The sequence below is a fragment of the Bos taurus genome, chromosome 4, assembly GCF_002263795.3.
Source record: "Bos taurus isolate L1 Dominette 01449 registration number 42190680 breed Hereford chromosome 4, ARS-UCD2.0, whole genome shotgun sequence".
In the NCBI taxonomy this organism is placed as follows: Eukaryota; Metazoa; Chordata; class Mammalia; order Artiodactyla; family Bovidae; genus Bos; species Bos taurus.
Genome location: NC_037331.1, coordinates 68,312,440 through 68,333,912, shown reverse-complemented (window position 1 = coordinate 68,333,912; position 21,473 = coordinate 68,312,440). Strand labels below are relative to the sequence as shown.

The following is a 21,473-nucleotide window of genomic DNA, read 5'->3' as shown; positions in this document are numbered from 1 at the left end:
CTGTAGTCATCTGCTTCAGTTTAATTAGCAGAATGTTCTTTCTGATCTGTGTGCTTTGCCCTCCTGCAAACCCATGAGAAACAGTGTTAGAATCTTGTGCTCGTTTGCTGACATGCTTAAATTTGATAATGAGATAGAAGGGCTCTTAATAGGCATATTTTGGTAATTGTATTTAGCTATCAGAAAATTTTTCACATTAGACAAACTAATTTTCATTATATTCAGACCTGTTTTTTTTTAAATTCTTGTCATTACAACAACAAAAATCACTTGCACATGAAATATTTTAGTCGTTTTAGTTAGAATAAAGAAAGCAGATTTGAGTTGACCTGTTCCTTTTCTCTGGTTCTTTGCCCTTGGAAGTATGTAACAGCCATGGGACCTAGCACCTTTGAGTTGGGGCTGAAGCAGCTACACTTACAGGCCCCTATAGTTATATTGCACCATATGCCCCATACTGCCATAATTCCCTCCCTTCTGCACCAAAAACATTTGTTTCTATCAGATCAAAAAGCCTTTTATGACTCACTCCCCTTTACCTAATAGTTGTAATAGCAGTAACTGTAACACTGTAATTATGATGATGGTGATAGCTACAGATGTTTCTGTAGTTTTGACAGCTAATGTTTTAATATTTTAACTCTCCATAGCTGTCCTATGAGGTAGGAACTGTTACTATTTCTATTTGAAAATGGAGGAAACAGAGATACTAACTGGCTTGCTTCAGCTCATACAGCTGATAAGTGTACTACAGCCTCGTTAGTTGGACTGTGGAAGCTGTGGTTTTACCACCTATCAATCTATCTAAATCAGAGGTTCCCAAACTTTCTCAGTTCATGGGCACCTTCAGCATCTCATTAAATTTTTTTTCCATAGAACCTCATAGGCCAAAAGAACTACTAATGATTTCCTAACAAATGTGTAGTAATTAACCATTAAAAAAAATACACATGAAAGAAAGTCATATTTTTCTTAAATAACCTGTTCCAAATGGGATATATATGGCTGTTGACCACCTGATGACTTCTCAAACCTTGAAGTCAAATTGAAGCCATTTTCATTTTCTATTTCAAAGTGGTTTTCACCAGGCACCTGCTTTATATCTTAGCAACTGCCAAAATCTTAAGGATAAGATGTCATCGAAAGGAACACAGACAGCACTGTCTAATGTTGAAACTGTGAGCTGTCTTAAACTAGTTGTTTACATGGTATCTGACAATTAAAAAATTAAAAATAATCCATAGTACCTCTGTGAATTTGCTTTGGTGCTCTAGCCTTCTGCACACTTCTTGGAATCATGGTAAAAACCCTTAATACCCAAAATTATTGGATCAACACCATTGTCATCTCCTGGGAACTTGTTAGAAATGAGGAATCTTTACCTCCACTCCAGATCTGCAGAGAATCAGACAAAATCTTTTAGTGATCATATGCTTAATAAAGTTTGAGTACACTAGGATGTTTAGACCAAAGTCCATCAAGCAAGGCTGAATTACTTTCTTTAACATACATCTCACTTTCCAGTTGTTTTCATGTCTTTGTAGAATGTGTTTCCCTTCCACCCGTACTAGCTTTACCTCCTTCTCCTCTATCTCTGAAAGACTGAGGCTCACACATTCTATTAATGTGTCCTTTGTTGGCAGCTTTCTACATGAATCCTTCACTGTGAATCTAGTATGCAGTTTTGTTGGCAGCTACCATGAATCCTTCACTGTGAATCCCCCAACTGAAGAGAGATAATTTTGATATAGACATTTTTTTTCTGATGAGCTTTTTAGTTTTTGTTCTCAGAAGGATCTGTGATTTTCAGAGGAGCTATGTGGAATGGTGCATCACCGTGACTTTGATTTCCTTTTACCTGATGGCTGATAATGTTGAGCATCTTTAACATGCTTGTTGGCTGTTTGTATATTTTCTTTGGGAAATACCTATGTCTCTTGGCCATTTTAAAATAGAACTATTTGTCCCTTGCCAGATAGATGACTTAAAAGATCTTTCCTCCCATCTGTGGGTTGTGTTTTCATTCTTTTTGGTGGTATCTTTTGCAGCACAAAGTTTTACATTTTGATGAAGTCAGACTTACCTATCCTTTTTCTTTTGTGTGTGTGTGTGTGTGTGTGTGTGTGTTTCATTTTTCTATTTTACCTATCCTTTTTCTTTGCTTGCACTTTTGGTGCCACATCTCAGAAACCATTGATTTATCTAAGGTAGCTCTAGCTTTTAATTTAGGTCTTTGGTCCATTTTGAGTTAATTTTTGGATATGGAAAAGAGTAACATTTTTGCGGGCATTCTTGTCCATTATGGTTTATTACAGTATATTGAATATCCCTGTAGTATACAATAGCACTTTGTTGTTTATCCATTCTATACATACTAGTTTGCATCTGTTAGTCCCAAACTCCCAATCCAGCTCCCCTCTCCCTCCTATGGCAACAAGTCTGTTCTCTGTGAGTCTGTTTCTGTTCCATAGATGAGTTTTATTTGTGTCATATTTTAGTATTTGTCTCTTTCTGACTTCACTTAGTATGATAAAATCTACGTCCATCCGTGTAGATGCAAATGGCCACTCTTTTTATGACTGGAAATTGCAACCCACTCCAGTATTCTTGTCTGAAAAATTCCATGGATAGAGGAACCTACGGTTGCAGAGAGTCAAACTTGACTGAGCAACTGAGCACTACTACATATTGTATTGTGTGTGTGTGTACATATATAGTGTGTATATATACAGTAGAATATTATATTTATAATATATATTATATATTCTCTTGTGTGTGTATATATACATCACCTTTATCTGTTCATCTGTCAGTGGACATTTAGGTTGTTTCCATGTCTTGTCTATTGTAAACAGTGCTGCTGTGACTATAGGGGTGCATGTATCTGAGAAAAGTGACAATTGAAAAGTAATAGAGATCTTATAAAATTATTTTCCTTTTTAAAAATATCTTTATAGTTATAAATTCAGTTGATATTCCTTCACTGACATATTACAGGAAATGGATGTTTGTTGTTGTTCAGTTGCTAAGTTGTGTTCAACTCTGTGACTCCATGGACTGCAGCACACCAGGCTTCCCTGTCCTTCACTGTCTCCCGGAGTTTGCTCAAACTCAGGGAAGTTTGGAGGAGTTTGAATAGTAACATCTCATGAAAAGAGGATGTTGACCAGTATTAATAATACAGAGTTATGAGGGATAAAGATAAACATTTATTTAAAACTTTATGTAATAGTTACCCAGAGTTATTGGTACTCTGTTCTTATGTGTTGGTTTTGGCCTTAGCAGATGTTTCTTAAAGGATGGTTTTGAGCTAAAGTAATAATTATCAACTTAGTAAAAGTTCTGTTAGGTGGTAGATCTTTGTTACTAGTTCCTGAACGGCTCAGTGGTAAAGAATCTGCCTGCCACTGTAGGAGATACGGGTTTGATCCCTGGGTCAGGAAGGTCCCCTGGAGAAAGAAATGGCAATCCATTCTAGTATTCTTGCCAGGGAAATTCCTTGAACAGAGGAGCCTTGTGGGCTATAGTCCATGGTGGGGGGGTGGGGGGTGGCGGTTGTTGCAAAGAGTTGGACATGACTAAGCACCTGAACAAACAAACAATGATATCTAAATTATTTCAATTAATAATTCCTGGCAAAGGTTGAGAAATGCTGACTATCTGAATCCTAATGATTCAAATGGTGTAACTAGGTGCATATTGATGGTTTGATCACAATTGCAGTTTTTATTGTGGTTGAATACATATAATGTAAAATTTGCCATCTTAACTTGGCAAAACTTAACTATGTATTATTTTGTAACACATGGTTCTATAGCAGTAAGTACAGATGACCCTTAAACAACGTGGAGGTTAGGGGTGCCAGCCCTCTGTGCAGTTAAAAATCTGAGTATAACTATCGGTCCCCTGTATCTGCACTTTGTCCTATATCCATGGCTCCACATTCGAGGATCCAGCCAACTGCAGATCATGTAGTACTGCAGTATTTACTACTGAAAAAGTCCCACATATAGGTGGATCTGCGCAGCTCAAATCCTTATCGTTTGGTGGTCAACTGTATATTCATATTGTTGTGCAACCAATCTTAAGAACTCTCTTCATCTTGACAAAACAGAAACTCTATTAAATGGCAATTCCGTTCTTCCCTCTGCTTCAGCCTGTCAGCTGTCAAATTTGATTATTCTAGTACCTAGGGCTTCCCTGGTAGCTCAGCTGGTAAAGAATTCACCTACAATGCAGGAGATCCTGGTTGGATTCCTGAGTCAGGAAGATTCCCTGGAGAAGGGATAGGTTACCCACTCCAATATTCTTGGGTTTCCCAGGTTTCTCAGACGGTAAAGAATCTGCCTGCAATGTGGGAGATCTGTGTTTGATCCCTCCGTTGGGAAGATCCCCTGGAGGGCGTGGCAACCACTCCTGGAGAGTCCCCATGGACAGAGGTGCCTGGTGGCTACAGTCCTTGGGGTTGCAAAGAGTCGGACATGACAGATCGACTAAGCACAGCACAGCAGCAGATACCTCATATAAGGAGAATCATATATAGTGTTTATCTTTTTGTGGTGGGATTATTTCACTTAACATATGTCTTCAAGATTCATTTATGTTATAATGTGTTAGAATTTCCTTCCTTTTTAAGGCTAAATAATGTATGTGTACACCATACATTGTATGTATATGCCACATTTTGTTAATCCACACATCCATTGGTAGACATTTGAATTGTTTACACCGTTAGGCTATTGTGAATAATGTGGATATGACCATAAGTGTACCAATACATCTATTTGAGTTCCTGTTTTCAGTTCTTTTGGACATAAACCCAGAAATGGAATTGTTGTATCATATAGTAATTGTATTTTTATGATCATGATTGTGTTTTGAATTTAGTATGATTTTAATGTATCTTATTGTCTTAAGAGATTAGTTAAACTCGTGATATGCTTTGATAAGGCAATGGCACCCCACTCCAGTACTCTTGGCTGGAAAATCCCATGGATGGAGGAGCCTGATGGGCCACAGTCCATGGGGTTGCTAAGAGTTGGACACAACTGAGCGACTTCACTTTTACGCATTGGAGAAGGAAATGGCAACCCACTCCAGCGTTCTTGCCTGGAGAATCCCAGGGACAGGGTAGCCTGGTGGGCTGCTGTCTATGGGGTCGCAGAGTTGGACATGACTGAAGCGACTTAGCGGCAGCAGCAGCATGCTTTGATAAAAAACAAGAATATTTTTATACACTAGATTTTGAATTGAGCATCCTGTAAGAAGTTTTGGGTTTCAAGTAGGGCTTCAGTTTACTGTAATATATTTCCTTTGCTTAAAAACCAGTTTGCACTAGAAAGAGCATTATGCTGATGGGTCTAAAGGTATATGAACAAGTAGGTGGCTTAGACCTTTGTAGATTAAAATTCTATTGAAAATATTTTAAGGAAAATTTAATTATTTGCAATTGTTCATAAATACATTTCAGTGTGGTATTAAGCAGTTTTGTGAAAATACCTAGGTACTTATATTTTAAAACCTGCTATTCAGAATCCTTTTGAGTTGACAACTTTCAGTGCTAAAACTTGATTATTTTAAGTGAAAGCTTTCTAAACTAGAATACTAATAAATTTGAAGTTTATTAATTAAAAAATCAGTATTGAATGATGTCCTCACATTCTTTTAATGTATATAGTAAAGCTGTATGATGCAGTGTTGAAATCCTGTTGGATGTTTTTGGTTCTTGCCTGCCTTTCTCTTTTTTACCAGTAGCCTTTTTTTGTTGCTGGCAGTGAGCCTGTTAATAGACTCATTTCCCTAATTTGTTGTATATAAGCTAGTATGGTTTGGAAATACCCAAGCTCAATGAATAAAATGGAGTAACTGTATTTGTGAGTGAAAACTTGGTCCTTTTGCGTGACAAGACTGCCAGGGACTATATTATATCAATGGACTCCTCAGATTTTATTACATACTTAACCTATTCTCTAAGTAGGTGGTTTCTTATTTCATGAACGTCTCATTATTCTATCTAGAATTCTACTCGAGTCCCTCTACTCTTTTATTCTGGTAGAAAATATAATAAGAGAGTTATCCTTACCAAATTGTATATGGCTTAGAAAATATAAATTGCTTTTTAATCCCCTTGTCCACATTTTATCAGTTGGGTTAACAGGTCTGATAGGTTGGTCTGAATCTAGCACCTTTGCTTCAGACTCTACTGTTAGCTGATTCATGGAGGCAATAAATTGGTATAAGCTGTTCAGTTCAGTCGCTCAGTCGTGTCCAACTCTTTGCGACCCCACGAACTGCAGCACGCCAGGCCTCCCTGTCCAACACCAACTCCCGGAGTTCACTCAAACTCACGTACATCGAGTCGGTGATACCATCAAGCCATCTCATCCTCTGTCGTCCCCTTTTCCTCCCGCCCCCAATCCCTCCCAGCATCAGAGTCTCTTCCAATGAGTCAGCTCTTCGCGTGAGGTGGCCAAAGTACTGGAGTTTCAGCTTTATTGAGCATCAGTCCTTCCAAAGAACACCCAGGACTGATCTCCTTTAGAATGGACTGGTTGGATCTCCTTGCAGTCCAAGGGACTCTCAAGAGTCTTCTCCAACACCACAGTTCAAAAAGCGTCAATTCTTCGGCGCTCAGCTTTCTTCACAGTCCAACTCTCACATCCATACATGACTACTGGAAAAACCATAGCCTTGACTAGATGGACCTTTGCTGGCAAAGTAATGTCTCTGCTTTTGAATATGCTATCTAGGTTGGTCATAAACTTTCCTTCCAAGGAGTAAGCATCTTTTAATTTCATGCCTGCAGTCACCATATGCAGTGATTTTGGAGCCCAGAAAAATAGCTATTACTAGGGGAAAAAAAAAAAGTAGTTATGAGATTTTTGGCTCCATTAATATATTTGGCACCAGAAGGTTGTATTTTATTATAAATATCTCTTGAATGATTTCTAAATGTAGAATATGAAGAGACCTTTCATTATGTTTTTATTTTCTTAAATAGCATTTCAAAATTTAAAAAATTAATATATTTTATATATATGAGAAAATTTTGTTCACTATCTTATATGTAGTTGTTTAAGCCGATTCATGTTTCAGGTATTGTTACTGGAAGGCCTAAATCTGGCAGCCAGAGTAATGTGGCACAGAATCACAATTTACCTGTCATACATATTAAGCTTAGCAGATTCAGCTATGCATCATCTTCCCTCTTTGTATGCTTAGATTTTAAAACTGGATTTTAGTTAAAGACTTTTAATTTTTGAAGTATACGAAGTACTTGTCCAATATTCCTCAGCTTCTCAATCTACTATTAGATTACTAATCCTGTTTTTCTTTTGCTCAAGTATAGCCTAAGAGAATCATTTGCCAACAGAAGTGTTTTCTCAGGTGAAGCACATGGGCGGGGGAGAGTGGGGAGCCTTGTGTTACCCCACCCCCCGACCCATTTCAGGAGGGGATAATTGTCAGAGTAACCGCGTGTTCTGCCATCCTCACCCTTGTTGATGTAGCAGCAATGTGCAAGTCTGTAAAGTGACCACTGGGTGCAGGCATGGAAATCCAAACCAGCATTTTGGTTTTGATCCCAACTCAGATGTACAGGGTTTTCAGCAGGCTATCTTGATAATCTGTTCATCAGGTAGTTATATATTAAAAAAAATTAATCTGATGATTTTACAACAGGGTTTTTGAGACTTGTAGTTTGGTGCATTGCTTTGCTTTTAACACGGTTTTCCAGTTGAATTTTCTCATGTATTTGCCAACAAAATGCACACGTAAACCTCATAGATATTGCTGGTTTTCCTTTAATTTCTACATATTGTACAGTGGATGTATATTGTCAAAGATCCTGCCTGTCTTACACACTAGTAGGTATTTAATGAGAATAATAGGAAAAGTAATATAGTCTTAAGATTTTTTGAAAGTGGCCCATGTATGGATGATAAAAATGCAGTAAAGTTACCTACATATAGGTCAGAAGTCTATTGATCTTCATTTGTTCACACACTCTGGTGTGGTACACTCTCCATTCCACTGAATATTGCTTTTTATTTCAAGGTAAGACTTAGTCCACAGTGAAATACTCTGTAAAAACAAATTACTTTCAAACTTTTATTTACAGGAAAACCTGATAACAACAGAAGTAAAGTTTTTTAAAGTAAAATCTTACTTCCTTTATACAGTGCTTGATTAAAATTGAGGGACTTCTGTTTGGTTTCACTTTTTCTCAAAGTTGCAAAAATTGTTCTTTGCCTAGGAAGATGAGAAGGTGCCCACTGCTCCTGATCCTCCAAGTCAGCATTTACGTGGGCATGGAACAGGCTTTTGCTTTGATCCCAGGTAAGTTCTCTTTTTTCTGTGTAGAATTGGGATTACCAGTGGTTCTCAAGGTATGGTCCTTGAAAGTTAGAAATGTGTATGATTCAGACCTCCTGAACCCAAAATTCTTGTTGTGGGGCCCAGCAATATGTATTTTAGTGTGCCCGTGCAGATGGTGCTGATACATACAGTCCTTTGAGAGCCAGTGCTGTAAACTTTAGTTGTTAAACTGAGTGAGTGCTGTTGGGAAATTACAAGCTCAATTAATCTTTATAGTTTTACAAAAGGCATATTCTGTTAGTTAACAATTGAAGACTTCTTGTCACTGAGCCTCATTTCACATAATTGTATTTTTTCGATTTGATGAGAAAAGGTTTTTGTCAATCTAGTTGTAAAATAAATTTAGCAGCTTTATAAGTGGGTTACACAGTTGTCAATAGCAAGCTTCTAGGACCAAGAAAGAGAGGTTCCTGGAGTAACTGAAGAGTTTCAAGGTAAGCTGATACTGATACTAACTAGATAAATGCAGTCTTGCCATATCTGAAGATTACTGCTGTTAGAAATCTTATCAGACATGTAATTCTTTCATTTTATTTCCTCAAGCTTTGATGTTCAGAAGAAATGTCCACTCTGTGAATTAATGTTCCCTCCCAACTATGATCAGAGCAAATTCGAAGAACATGTTGAAAGTCACTGGAAGGTGTGCCCAATGTGCAGCGAGCAGTTCCCTCCTGACTATGACCAGCAGGTGTTTGAAAGGCATGTACAGACCCATTTTGATCAGAATGTTTTAAATTTTGACTAGTTACTTTTGTATTAGGAGTTAATAATACAGTTTAACAGTTAAAAAAAAAAAATCACCTCAAATAGAGCACTAAGACCACAAGGTGTCGCTTCCATGTACCCTCTAGCGTACTTTTTGACCAAGAGCTACTTTGAGTTTGGTGTTACTGGGGTCAGGGTCAGTCTTTGGCTTAACACTATCAATAAATGTAATTTTAACCTCTGTTAATCTTACCTGCTTAGGAAATTCTTGTGTGTTTGTATATTTATTTCCCATTTTGCAAAATTATATGAATGAAGGAAATAGGGACTATTTTAGTGTTACCACATTGAAAAAAAAATGTATAGTGTTATTTAGCAGAATATTTACAAGATTGTTGACCTTGTTGCTTAAGCATGACTGTTAAAAATTATGTAGTAAAAAGAATTTATCATAAGTCTTGCAAAGTAATTCTTTGAATACAGAAACTTCATAATTTAGCCCATGAAAAAAATTTTTAACCCTCTTTAGAAAGGGAGCTGCATGTAGAATGAGATCATATGTTTGCAAGATTGCAGTGATAGCAACTGTCCTTTTATATTTGAGATGTTTGCTTTAGGAATTAATAGAAAGCATATTTTGCTAATTTTATGACTGAAAAACTTTAGAATACCTGAATAATTATTTTAAAGCCATCCTAAAGTTGTATTTCTGTCTGATGGGGAAATGGAACAAGATATGTTGGTGTAATTGTTTTATATTAAATGATCTACTGAACAGTGGTGGTTGTGGCATAAAAATCACAGAAAATGTATTTTTTTTCCCTCATTTTCCTGATAAGAGTGTAACTTTAAAAAAATGTTCTAAGTGATTAAACATGTAATGCATAAACCCAAATCAAACTAATGTATTTTTTATGTCTTTGATGTGTATAGTATTGACATTAAAGTGGACACATTTTTAGAGGTATGTAATTTCACTCAAATCTATTTGTGATCATCTTGAATGTCTTTTTGGTCCTGGGTCTTGAATTTTCTGAAATATAGTACTCTTTTAGAATATAAATGTTAAGAATTTAAAATACAGACTTTTTGATTTTTCTTTTTGTAGTTACTAAAATACTTAAGCTTGTCTTAAGCATACTAGTTACCTAAGATATTATGAAGTGCTATATGTAAGTTGTATATACACCATCTGACTTGTATTTGTGTATCATTGAACTCCTTTAAAAGGTTAGAGTCTGGGGCAAAACAGTATTAGGCAGTCAGGTGCCAGATGTTAGGACATGGCAGATCTGGGATGCTGTTGTGAGGAATCCATGTTTTAAGCTTCAGGATAGGTTATAGGCTAAGCAGAATATATTCAGGTAAAATATGTTCAACAGTAGGAACAGTTAATAATTGTAGACCATGCTAACCTAAAAGTATACTTTGAATAGTATAGACTACTCACTACCAGTGAAATGAAATTGTTCATACTAACCTATTTTTAGGTAGCTTCTAGCCCCAGGCTTTATAAGTAGTTTACTATTGATAGAAAAAACAATGTGATTCATGTAAAACACCGATGACATCTACATGCGTCAGCTGAATCCAAAAACTGGGCACCCTAAAAGCAAGGTACTAAATGGATATTCGTTTCTGTGGCAAACTGGATACTGGCCTTGATAATGGATGCTAATGAAAATAAAGAGCCATGTTTATTTTGGGTCAGAGGCAGTTTATTTTAAATGTGATTTCATTTACAAGCAGCTTTTCTTGACAGGAATTTTATTTAGTTGCCTTCAGTTCTAAAACAAACCTCTGTTGCTTTCAAACTTAATGTGCTCTGTCCCGAACAAAACATATGAAAATATAATTTAAAGCACAGTTTTCACAGACACAATACAATACATTCACTATACACGGTATAACAAAATATTCCCATCCTTACCTGTTTAGTAATACTGTCACAATGAATAAGTAAATAGAAACTGGAATTTGTTTTATAGTTGAAAGAAATCTAACATGCACAATGACTAATGACTGTTTAGCTGTTGAACTACTGACCCAGCTTACAAGTTTCTTGCACTAGAAGGAGCAAAGCTAGATGATAATTGTTGGCCTAAAAAAATTTTGGTCAATTATAGGTAGATATGAAGTAGCCAAGTAGGGCCTTCTTATGCACCAACTATTTGCTTCTCACGTCTGGATCACCCTTTAACACAAGGGTAACACTGTACGTTCAGGACCAAGACTACTCTTAAGAGATCCAAGGAAATTTTTAGAGGGCAGTGTCTTTATAAATACTTTTAATTCCCTCATTATGAGGGATTCACAACTTAATGATATAGAAGCTTACCCATCTGGCTAACAGAATTATCTTCCTTTCAGAACATCTGAAAAATTGAGGAGGGACACCTGCTTCCTCCCATCTGTAAGACTCAACAAATGCAAACACAGGAAGAAAGTTATTTTTTATAAGCATTTCGAGTTTGATTTTCACCACTTTTGTGGGCAGTTAGCCATCTCAAAGCAATTTTTATTGCATAATTAGGCAATTGGTAAACTCATGTTTAAGGAATAGCACTTGGGAGAAATGAACACTCAAGGCATGATGGCATTGTTGGTAAGAAAAACTTCAGGAATGGTCCAGACGTAGTTACACTCTTAACGGGTCTTGTATTAGTCACTCTTTGACCACCTGCTGCAATAAGCACTTAATTGTCAATAAGGCTCAATTTCATATTTCAGCAAAATGTCTTATAAAGCTAAACAGACGTTTCCAATGAGAATACAGACATCTACAATGTGATGGAAAAAAGTGCTTTTAAAAAAATTCTAAAAACACAATGAGCATGAACAGGTGATGGGGTCTTAATAAAATGTTCCTGTTTGAAACGTGTTTGGAATTTTCTTATTTGCAACCCACAGGTTCGTTGGGCAGTGGTTGCAAGAATTGGCAACACATAAAACATTAATCTGTTGGCAATAGAGAACTACAAAGTGCTTTAAAACTTCACCTAAAGATGAAGATAGAACTAAATTTTACACACAAAAAATTTGCACTTAAGTATTTCAAAGTGTTTCCTAACAGATTTAAGGGAAAAGTATTTAACTAAACTAGTATCTTGGTCCACAGATATCAATAGGCATAAATTGAATCCCTTGCACCCAGCAGGCACTCAATGAATGTTAAACTAATGAGTGAACTGAATAGACTTTTGTACAAAAATGCTATTTTATAACTCTAACATGATAAGTCAGATGGCAAGATTTTCAGCCTTTTAAAGGGCAAAAGGATTTGCACAATAATATAAAACACAGAAAGCACACCCTTTATGTATGTTATTTAAATATGAAAATATTTTTAGCATATTATGTTAAACATTCTTATTTATATTTCCATTACCTAAAGTCTTTCTACTCACAAGTACTAACTCCATTATGTAAGGCATGGTAACCAGTTGGATAATGAAGGTATTATTTTGGTTTTGAACACAATGAGTTGATGTGTTGAAAACTTCAATCACATTATAATCTTGGGGGAAAAAAAACCTCAGTGCCTAGCCCCTCCTCCCCCCTCCCCAGTTGATATCACTGCAATACAACTAAACAATATGCAACATGCCCTCAATTTTAATCTTGGTTTGGGGAAAATGTGCTGAAGAACCTAGAGCTTTTTGTTTTGTTTAGCACCTTATATCAAAGTAATGAAAATGGGTATGATGATTACATGTGCAAATGTACAAAATCATTAACTCTACAAAGATACATCATTCCAAAATTACAGAAAAAATTTAAAGCATGCATTTAATTCTTTAAAGGGTTGCTGAATGCTTCCCCTGAAAAAAGGTGGCTGTTTTCAAAATCAGCAACTGCTGGTGAGGATTTCTTGGCACAGTTACGACCAGCATGTTACTGCTGCATCTTCCTGATAATCTCAGCCGACACCGGGGGATGGAAATTGATTGTGTGATGCCGCAGGCCCTGAGCTGTCTTGTAACTCTTACCACAACGACATTTGAATGGTTTACGGACACGAATCTGTGTTCTGTGACCATTCTTAGCATGGTACTTTATGCCATTCACATTCTGTGGAGAAGACAAAAATATCATCTGTTAAATGGTGTCACCCAGTTGTCTGATGGGGGAAAACCTTAGTGTGGGTCTGACTGCAATTGGACCTCTCTCAGATGGCAACTGTATACAGAATAGGCTTTCGTTAATGCCAGTTGTGACCAAAGCAGTCCAGTGTGTTCACCATGGTCTGTGCCCCAAGGCCATTTCAGGTAGGCTTCAGTTACTCTGAAAGTACTGAGTTTGAGTTTTACATAAAATACATAGTTAAGACTCATGGACTGTACAGGCATAGTTTTGTCTGAAGAATGTTGCCAGTGAACAATTATGTAAATCCATCCAAGATAGCGAAAACAAAAAAATCTAAAGAAAGAAAACAAAGGTTAGGGTAATAAAAGTTCAAGATGTATAAATTCTTGACTGGAAACTCAGCATGTCTTGCTCCCAGCCAATCATGCTAATTCCTACCTTAGAAAATTTTTGTTCTTTTTCTACTCTGCATTAAGCCTGTATCTCTGCCCGTTTAAATCCTGCCCCAGTACAGGTGTGTGGTGTTAAGCACCTGTGGGCAGACAGGACTCTGCTTTTATTTATGTACTACATTCCAAACATATATTGAACTTTGAAAATGTCAGTTTATGAAATTCTTAGCAGCAGAAGACTTCTGAACTTCAAATTGGCATATAAATCCTAAATGATACATGAAGTATCTGCATGCTATCTGGATTTCTGTTGGTTGGTTTTGCTAGTTCACATTGCACATTCTATTTAAGACGTCATGCCTAGAATCACTATAGATTTAACCAAATTACTTTTCCTTTATCCCAATTAAATGGCAAGTAAACAGACTCGGGGCATTTAGTAAACTGATGGAAGATTTATGGAAGAACAAACGGCAGAGGTGGTACTGGAACATAGATCTCCACTTTCAGGTCAGCTACTGTCAGGTGGAGCAGTAGGGGGAAAGAAGAAAAGGCTTGAGTTGTTGAGCATCGATCACCGGAAGAGTGGGCTATTTTTCAAAGTATTACCTGAGTGTAGGCCCATTGAGCCCAGTCCTATGCCCAACTAAAGGATTCCAACATAACCATCTTCTATTTCATAGGATGCCCTTGTCGAGCTCCCAAAGAAAAGGAACAAACTGCTGTTGTTTAATGAGCATCAAGCACAGTGCCTGGCACAGAGTAGATGCTCCACAAGTATCTGAGCGAATCTGTTAGAACATGCTTCATTCTGGAAGAAATTGAGAGATTTGCCATGAAACAAAATGTGTTCAGTGGTTATCACTATATTTCCCTATTGGAGATGCACCGTGCACATTAATTCTTTTCAAAAGTCCTATGGAAGAGAATCCTTTTGACACTGTGGAACCCAGGGGCGACAGATAGCAACCAGTTGTCTATGCTTAAAAAAATCTTGTAGGCTGTCTGGTGAGTTGAAGCTCAAGGACAGACAAAACTTCTTCCCTGAAGGCCCAGCTGTCAGCCTTCTGCCCCTTCAGCCCTTGTGGGTCTTGCATTAGTTCCTGCATGCAGGGTGAGGAAGCCCTTCACTTTGCCTTCTAGAGGCATGCCAGCAACTAGGAGATTGCCGTGGTAGGGTGTGGAGAGAGCAGTGACCGTGCAGAATCCGACCCATTAAGAGAGACCAACCCCTTGCCGCTCCAGCTATCCCACCAGGAGCCCAGGCACGTGGGTAAAGAAGCCAACCTGTGCATCTAGCCCCCAGCTAGTACCCCACTGCAGTGGCATGAGAGACCCAGGTGAGAGCCACTAGGGCCAACATACAAAGATGAGCGTTGTCTATCAGCCCAATAGTTAATGGAGTACCTCAGGGTTGTTGCTTCCTGTGGATGAGGAGTTACTAAAACATTTCACAGGGAACTTGTAAGAAGGATCATTATAAATCCAGGTACCCCTGTGTGTTTAGCAACTCCAACAGGACCAGAACTTAAGATACTCCATCCAGGCTGAGGTGTTTTTTTTTTTTTTAATAAGTGAGGCAAGGTGTGAAACTAGGAATTGCTAAAGCCGTGAGAAACCTGTCCAGTGTGAATCCAGATCTGGAGTTCAGCAGGGGAAGGTCATGTGCAGGGTTGAGGTGATTCCAATAGGGTCTGTGGTCTGTACCCAGCTTGAATGTAAATGCTGTGTTGTGTGTGGCTGTGGGACTGATATTATACATCAACTTTACTACTCTGGAAAAATCAGGAAGCCGGCTACATGTGTGGAAACATGGCAGCTCTGGGTTGACCAAAGGGCCTAAAATAAACTACCTTAGCAACTCTCTCTCTCTCTTGCTGTGACTTAAAATGTTCACAAGTGTCATGGGACAACCTTATCAGAGATGTTAGTTATATCTCTAATCAGATGTAACATTTCCCTATCTGTTCATTCACAGATAACTATGGGAACTTCACTTTCCAAAACTCCAAAGCTTTGCTGAAACTCAGTTCTAACTGCAGAGATCCTGAAATGAGTTTGGTCTTTCAAAAATATTCACAATGACAAAAATAAATAAATGTCAGGCAACTTGAAATTCTTATTAAATCCTCTGATCCCTGAAAAGGAGAAAGAGGATTAAGCTCTTACACGGCAAGGCACATCACTAACGGAACTTTTCCTCATGCCAAGAACTTGATATCTACTGTCTTATTCAGCACTCAGGTTTTAACTAAAAATTGACACTCAGAGAAGCTGACTTGACCAGATCACGAAGCTGAAAAATTCTTAAAAGTTGGGAAGGACTGGGACACTCAGTCTAGAGAAAACTGTCTATGACTTACAGTGATCTGACCCAGGAAGGGGCACGGCATAAGGTACAGAGGAGGACCTGAGGTGGCACTGGTTCTCTTCCATGCCAGGCACTCCCTGCCTGCTGAGGGAACTGACCCAATCGAACAACAGAATTCTACTCCAAATCAAATCATGAGAGCTAAAGTTAGGACACCACACACTGGGCCACCATGCCTTAACTATTTGATGTCTGTCGGTATTCAGGCTTGTGTAAGTACAATATGTAATGTGTACCATATAAAATCCTAACTTTCAGTTTCCTGTGAACCTTTATGTCCTACACAAAGGAGAGGATGAAGTCATTTGGGTATCTGATGTGGAAGAAAGATGAAAAAACCAAAGCTGGGCTTGGAGATGGTGAAAGTGTTAGTTGCTCCGTCGTGTCCGACTTTTTGGGACCCCATGGCCTGTAGCCCGCCAGACTCCGCTGTCCGTTGGATTTTCCAGACAAGAACACTGGAGTGGGTTGCCATTTAAGTTAAAGTTAAAACAGTGAAGGCATGTGGAGCAGCATGGTGACACCCCACCTGCCCCAGAGACGGCACTGCCAGTCTTCCTCTGTCACACTTGACATGGCAGCACATGGGATGTCCAGGGCAAGTCAGGTGGGAACCAGGTCTTTTCCTCCCATGGTTATTACTGTAATCTGTGTTCAGTGTAGGTAATTGTAGACATTGAGAAAGTAGAGAGAAGCATAAGAATGTACAACAGAATCATAGTTTAACATCTAAGGTATTTCAGTATTTTTTGCTGTGTATGTATGTATGTGTGTGTAAGTGTATATATATAAATACACACACATACAGATTGGATTCCCTCATCAACATTTTTTGAAAATAGCATAAATTTCCAGGAAAATTATGGAACTGAAGAATTTGGACATTTTTAAAAGCTCTATTTTCTGCCAAGTTTTATCCAGAAAGGTCATTTATGCTCCCACCAGGGCTTCTAGGGGGACCCTCAGGAGAGGCAAGGAGATTTAGATCCACTGAAGGGGAGAAAGGCTCAAGTGTCCTTCTTGGGAAAATCTGGAGCTACATGTGTACTTGACTGTGTATCTACACAGATGCCAGAGACCAAGCTTGCTTTATGCTGCTGAAATGCTGTGTTCTCTGTGTAGCCGAGGACTCTCAGAGAAACTTTGTGCAGAACCAAGGTGGATGGAATCAGTTGTGCTCCTGGCCTGGAATGTCTGCGAGGAGCACAGAAGAATGAATCATGTTGTGGCTTTGGGGTTCCGTTGGTCAGTGGGGAGCCCACGTTGCCCCCCTCTTCCCCCATGCATTTTGTCTTTGTCCCTTTATCCTTAGGGTATTTACTTAATGTTCTGGATGTGAGCTACATGCAGAAGGGTCTTTGAGCTGTAAGCACTTGGGCTAATAAGATCGTAAGGGCTCTGCCAGTCGTGTGAACAGATGAGGTAGAAAGGTCAGATGATAGAACTTCAGGATGGGGGGGAACTTCAGTCTGGGAAGCTGGTAAGGGCTCCCACAAACATTTGAGCTGTGCTTTGAGAAATGGGAATGAAATGAGGAATGCTGACAGAGGAGGGAAAGGGGGCATTTAGAGGCGAAAGAATTAACATGGGAAACCACTGTACTGCTCCTCCTGTGCCCTACTCTATATGAAGTCTGGGGAGTTAGATGCTCATCTTCTCTCAGTTCTGCAAATGCCAGTGAAATGGTGAGAAGAGCTGATCCTGAGTCAGTGCCCAAGAGCCTTGTGGATGAGAAACCCCCTGCCAATAGGCAGGGCAAGGAATGAGACAGGTCTGAAGGTAGCTGTGGGGATGAACAAGATGGCAGCCCTTGTGGATTCTGCCTGACACCACAGTGCACTAGCTCATTATGCCCTCCTCTCACCAAAATCTAATCCAACAACCATGCAGTAAATAAGATGAAATAATTACACTAGAGAACACCACTGCCCTGCAGCCAGTAACTTCCCAGGAGAAAGAGTGAGACTAAAGAGTTAGGTAATATGACTACCTTTTCCTCAAGCAGCTGGTTAGGAGAAGCAGTTATGCATTTGTTCCTGTCCCATGCACCATTACCTGGTATTCTGGCCCAGGAAAGGAAACTCACACTTCCCTCATGGAAATCACGACCACTAATTGCCATCCGTGTCATCTGCCAGTCTGTGGTACTGAAACAGGCAGCTTCTATAGCCCAAGTTTCATGCAATTTTCTTTAGGCCTTAGATGGAGAAAGAACACTCCCCCAAAGCCCTCATCGACCTAGATGCACATAAACTGCAGGAAGGCAGAAACTACTGGAAATTCAAGAAAAATAGAAGCGAGAGAGTAATGACAAGAAAATAGAAATGACCAGGGGAAAGGGATGGAAAAACAAAATGAAGCCAGAGGTGGCAAAGACAGAAGGCTTCATCCTCTTTGGCCAAAATAAAGGGTGTAGCTTACATTCCCCTACCTCATTTTTTGTTTTTCAGTCAGTTGCGGTCTGGGTTATTACTTTGCTCCCTCTTTTAACTTAGCTGACGTGTAAGACCCCCCTAAAACAGTGTTTGGACCCTTGAGAGAAGGCAGCAAGACAGCGGAGCACGGTGCACCAGCTCCTGAGAAGCATGGAGGGCAGGTAGGATACAAGAGCAGTGTCCTTGTCCAGCTTTCTCCATTTTCACATAGAGAAAGAAGAGAAAATCTCTTTCTGCAAGCAGAGCTGTCCTCTGGACAAAGTAGCTTCTTGAACAATCCCTTGGGCTCCTGGCTTCCTGAGGTAACCATTTCATTCTCTTCCTACCCCCACTCCACTACCACGATGCCTTCTGACCCACAGGAATGTACGTGTGCAGTCGGGACACGGCACAGTGCATCAGGACACACTTATGGGACCTCACATCTCCATCGTGGGGCTTCATCTGGACTGTCCATGATCAACATTTAATCGTGTTCAGAGTTGGTGAAACCCTGAGCCACTTACCTGCGATACATTTGTGTTTTATGCTTTAATATCAGGAGCAGGTATAAAGTACTGAAATAATCTTGTGTGTGTGTGCGTGCAGAGACATATTGAAGAGGGAATAATACAGGAAGTGCTTATGCTATCATATTTTTCAAGCCTTTCTTTAGAAATAGTCAATCTGCTGAGCTTTGGGGAAATTAGCATCTCATCACAGGCACCGAATCTGTTTTTGATTTTTAGTTTTTCACAGTTGGATTTAAAGAGCTGCTAATGCTTCATGGGAAAGTTTGCAGATTTGTTTTCTTGTAATGTCCTCTGGACCCGAATGTGTCGGTGTTTCTCAGTGTTTTGTCCCTTGGGAGTTTTTCTCAACAGAGAATATAGTGCCCCTGGCTCCCCTGACACCCAGTCAGGCCTGCAGAGACACAGGTTTTGGCCGTCTACAGAGACTTTGCTAAAGCTAGAGCTGATGGTTAGGTGTGAAAAATACCAAAGGCCCCCTTTTTCCTCTTCTCTTCATGCCATTTGGGGGAAGTGGGCAAGGGCTTCCTCAGCTGGAAGAAAATACCTTACAACATTTTCCAAAAGAGCCCTGTGAACCGTCTGTAGGCTTTTAAGACTTCAAAGTGGTCTCTGTGAACCACCTGCAGAGCCAGCCACGGGGAAAAGTGTTTGGCAAACACATTTGATATTCTGCCTGATTTGACATGAATTTGAAGAATATCAAAAACATGATCCTCCCACAACAACAACAACAATCTCCTGACCTATAGTTCCCGCACAGATCAGCAAAGGGAAAAACTCACCCAGAGACCAGAGCTAGCCCTGACCTGAGGGCAGCCACACACCCAATCGGCTCCACAGAGGGAAGCACCTCTCCCCAGACTTGACTGACACAGGGCTTGCCATCTTCCATCTGGTTACGCCAAGCGAGAGGGTATTTCTTTTACCTTGTATCTCTTTTTACATCCAGGAACCGGGCAGGCAAAAGGCTTCTCCTCCCCTCCGTTCATGCACATGGAGCTGAGGATGGCTTCAGAGCTGATGGCACTCTCTGTGGTCCAGGACTCGTCGCTATCTGACTCCTCATAATCCACCTCCTCCTCGTCGTATTCGCTGCCTGCAGGGCCAGAGCAGAAATCAAGGAGCGTCAGGAGCGTCCCTCTCGCCCTAAACCTAACCCTAGGACAGGAGGCATGGCAGTGAGGGGACAGGCAGCTCCGACTGCCCTGGAAGAGGACATCTAGGGCACTAAGGGACTGCAAGGGCATCTAGTCCCGAGGACAGCCCTGAGGGGGAGGGTATCTGTTTTCCCATCAGAGAGCCCAGGGCTCATGGTAAGGAGTTAGCTGTGCAAGAACGTGAATGCAATTCTTCAGCAAAGGTGACTGCAAAGATGCTGAAACCAAATATAACCGACCACGACAGACAAACCCCTGTCCCAACACACACACACGCACATACACACACACAGGATACACATGACACTCCAATGAACAGAATCCTGTCCCCTTAATTTTCCTGCTTTATCACCATAGTAAATACAAAAATCTGTGGGAGGGGGTTACATTTTACACATTAGGTATTTACACTTTGGTGGGAATTCATTTCAGATCTCTTCCTTTATAAGCTGAGCTGGGAAGACCACGAAGAAATGTGGCACTAAAGGGGGCTTTACCCCAAGCTAGGGAGGCAGGGGGCTGAAACACCCAGAGCTCTGAGGACACAATGTCATCATCAGAATGCAGGTCCAGCTAGAGGAAGACCCGACAATTCCCTACCACACCTGTCCCCAGTGAACAGCACCTGCCTTTCAGTACACACCACCTTTCCTGGGAGGGAGGGCCGGCTGAGCCACCGCAGCACAGAGCTAAGACGCATGTCGGGATCCCCTTGTACCCTGAGGTTAAGAGCTCTGCTCAGAACTGAATTAAAAATCTGCCTCACCAACTTCTGCTCAGCATGGAGGGGATGGAGAACCACTTCAACAAGCAACCCCCCCCCCTTTTTTTAACGAGGTCTACAGCCATTTATGTGGAGTTTTTGCACAATACAATCCTGAAGGACATAATTCTACAGATCATAAACAGTGTAAAATAATATGTTGACAAGTTCTAATGCATTTACAAGCCTCGTGGAATAAATAGGAATTATAGCACAACATTAATAAGAATTATATGGTAGCAATTACAGTTGTGAAATTCATCCCCCAGGTGTGAAGCTAAATTGCAGCAGGGGCCTGCCTGGGTGCTCACCGTGGGCTCCCTCTGCTACATCAATTATTTCAACACCAAATATTGGCACTTTTATTGGGTTTCATTTTAATAGGCATTAATAAGATTGTTTGAAGAGCCAGTCAAGCCAGGAACAAGGACGCCAGCATGAGGTGAACACTTAAAAGGATCCAGGAAGGGAGGAAGGGACCTCAAGGTGAACGAGGGCCTCGTATGTTTTAGGCATGTGAGATGCATCATCTCATTTAACCCTCTGGTGACCCAGTGAGGTGAGGATGACTGTCACTCTCATACACACAAAGAAACTGAGAACCGTGTGCTTCAAGAGCTTACACATTCTCAATTAGCGATTAAGGGAGTCAGTTTTCCCCAGGTGACACTTTCCT

At 39.9% G+C, this 21,473-nt stretch overlaps 2 protein-coding genes across 10 annotated transcripts in view; one reads left to right on the top strand and one right to left on the bottom strand.

Moving 5' to 3' along the window:
* The window catches only part of TAX1BP1 (Tax1 binding protein 1), an 84,085-nt gene extending 73,299 nt beyond the window's left edge, over positions 1–10,786 (top strand). For 6 of the 9 annotated variants that reach the window (XM_024990780.2, XM_024990777.2, XM_005205539.5 and 3 more), the window contains 2 exons: positions 8,255–8,337; positions 8,920–10,786. In XM_024990780.2, the coding sequence (XP_024846548.1) occupies positions 8,255–8,337; positions 8,920–9,121 (285 nt within the window). In that variant the 3' untranslated portion in view covers positions 9,122–10,786. Of the gene's footprint in view, positions 1–4,322; positions 5,871–8,254; positions 8,338–8,919 lie in introns of those variants that run through there. The other 3 variants (XM_059885662.1, XM_059885661.1, NM_001046409.2) reach the window with 2 other exon arrangements.
* Positions 10,787–12,767: 1,981 nt separating this feature from the next.
* Positions 12,768–21,473, bottom strand: part of JAZF1 (JAZF zinc finger 1) — a 328,175-nt gene continuing 319,469 nt past the window's right edge. Inside the window, exons 4-5 of the mRNA NM_001206257.3 lie at positions 19,804–19,973; positions 12,768–13,152 (exon numbers count right to left, since the gene is read on the bottom strand). Coding sequence (NP_001193186.1) covers positions 12,976–13,152; positions 19,804–19,973 — 347 coding nt within the window. The 3' untranslated portion in view covers positions 12,768–12,975. The remainder of the gene's footprint in view (positions 13,153–19,803; positions 19,974–21,473) is intronic.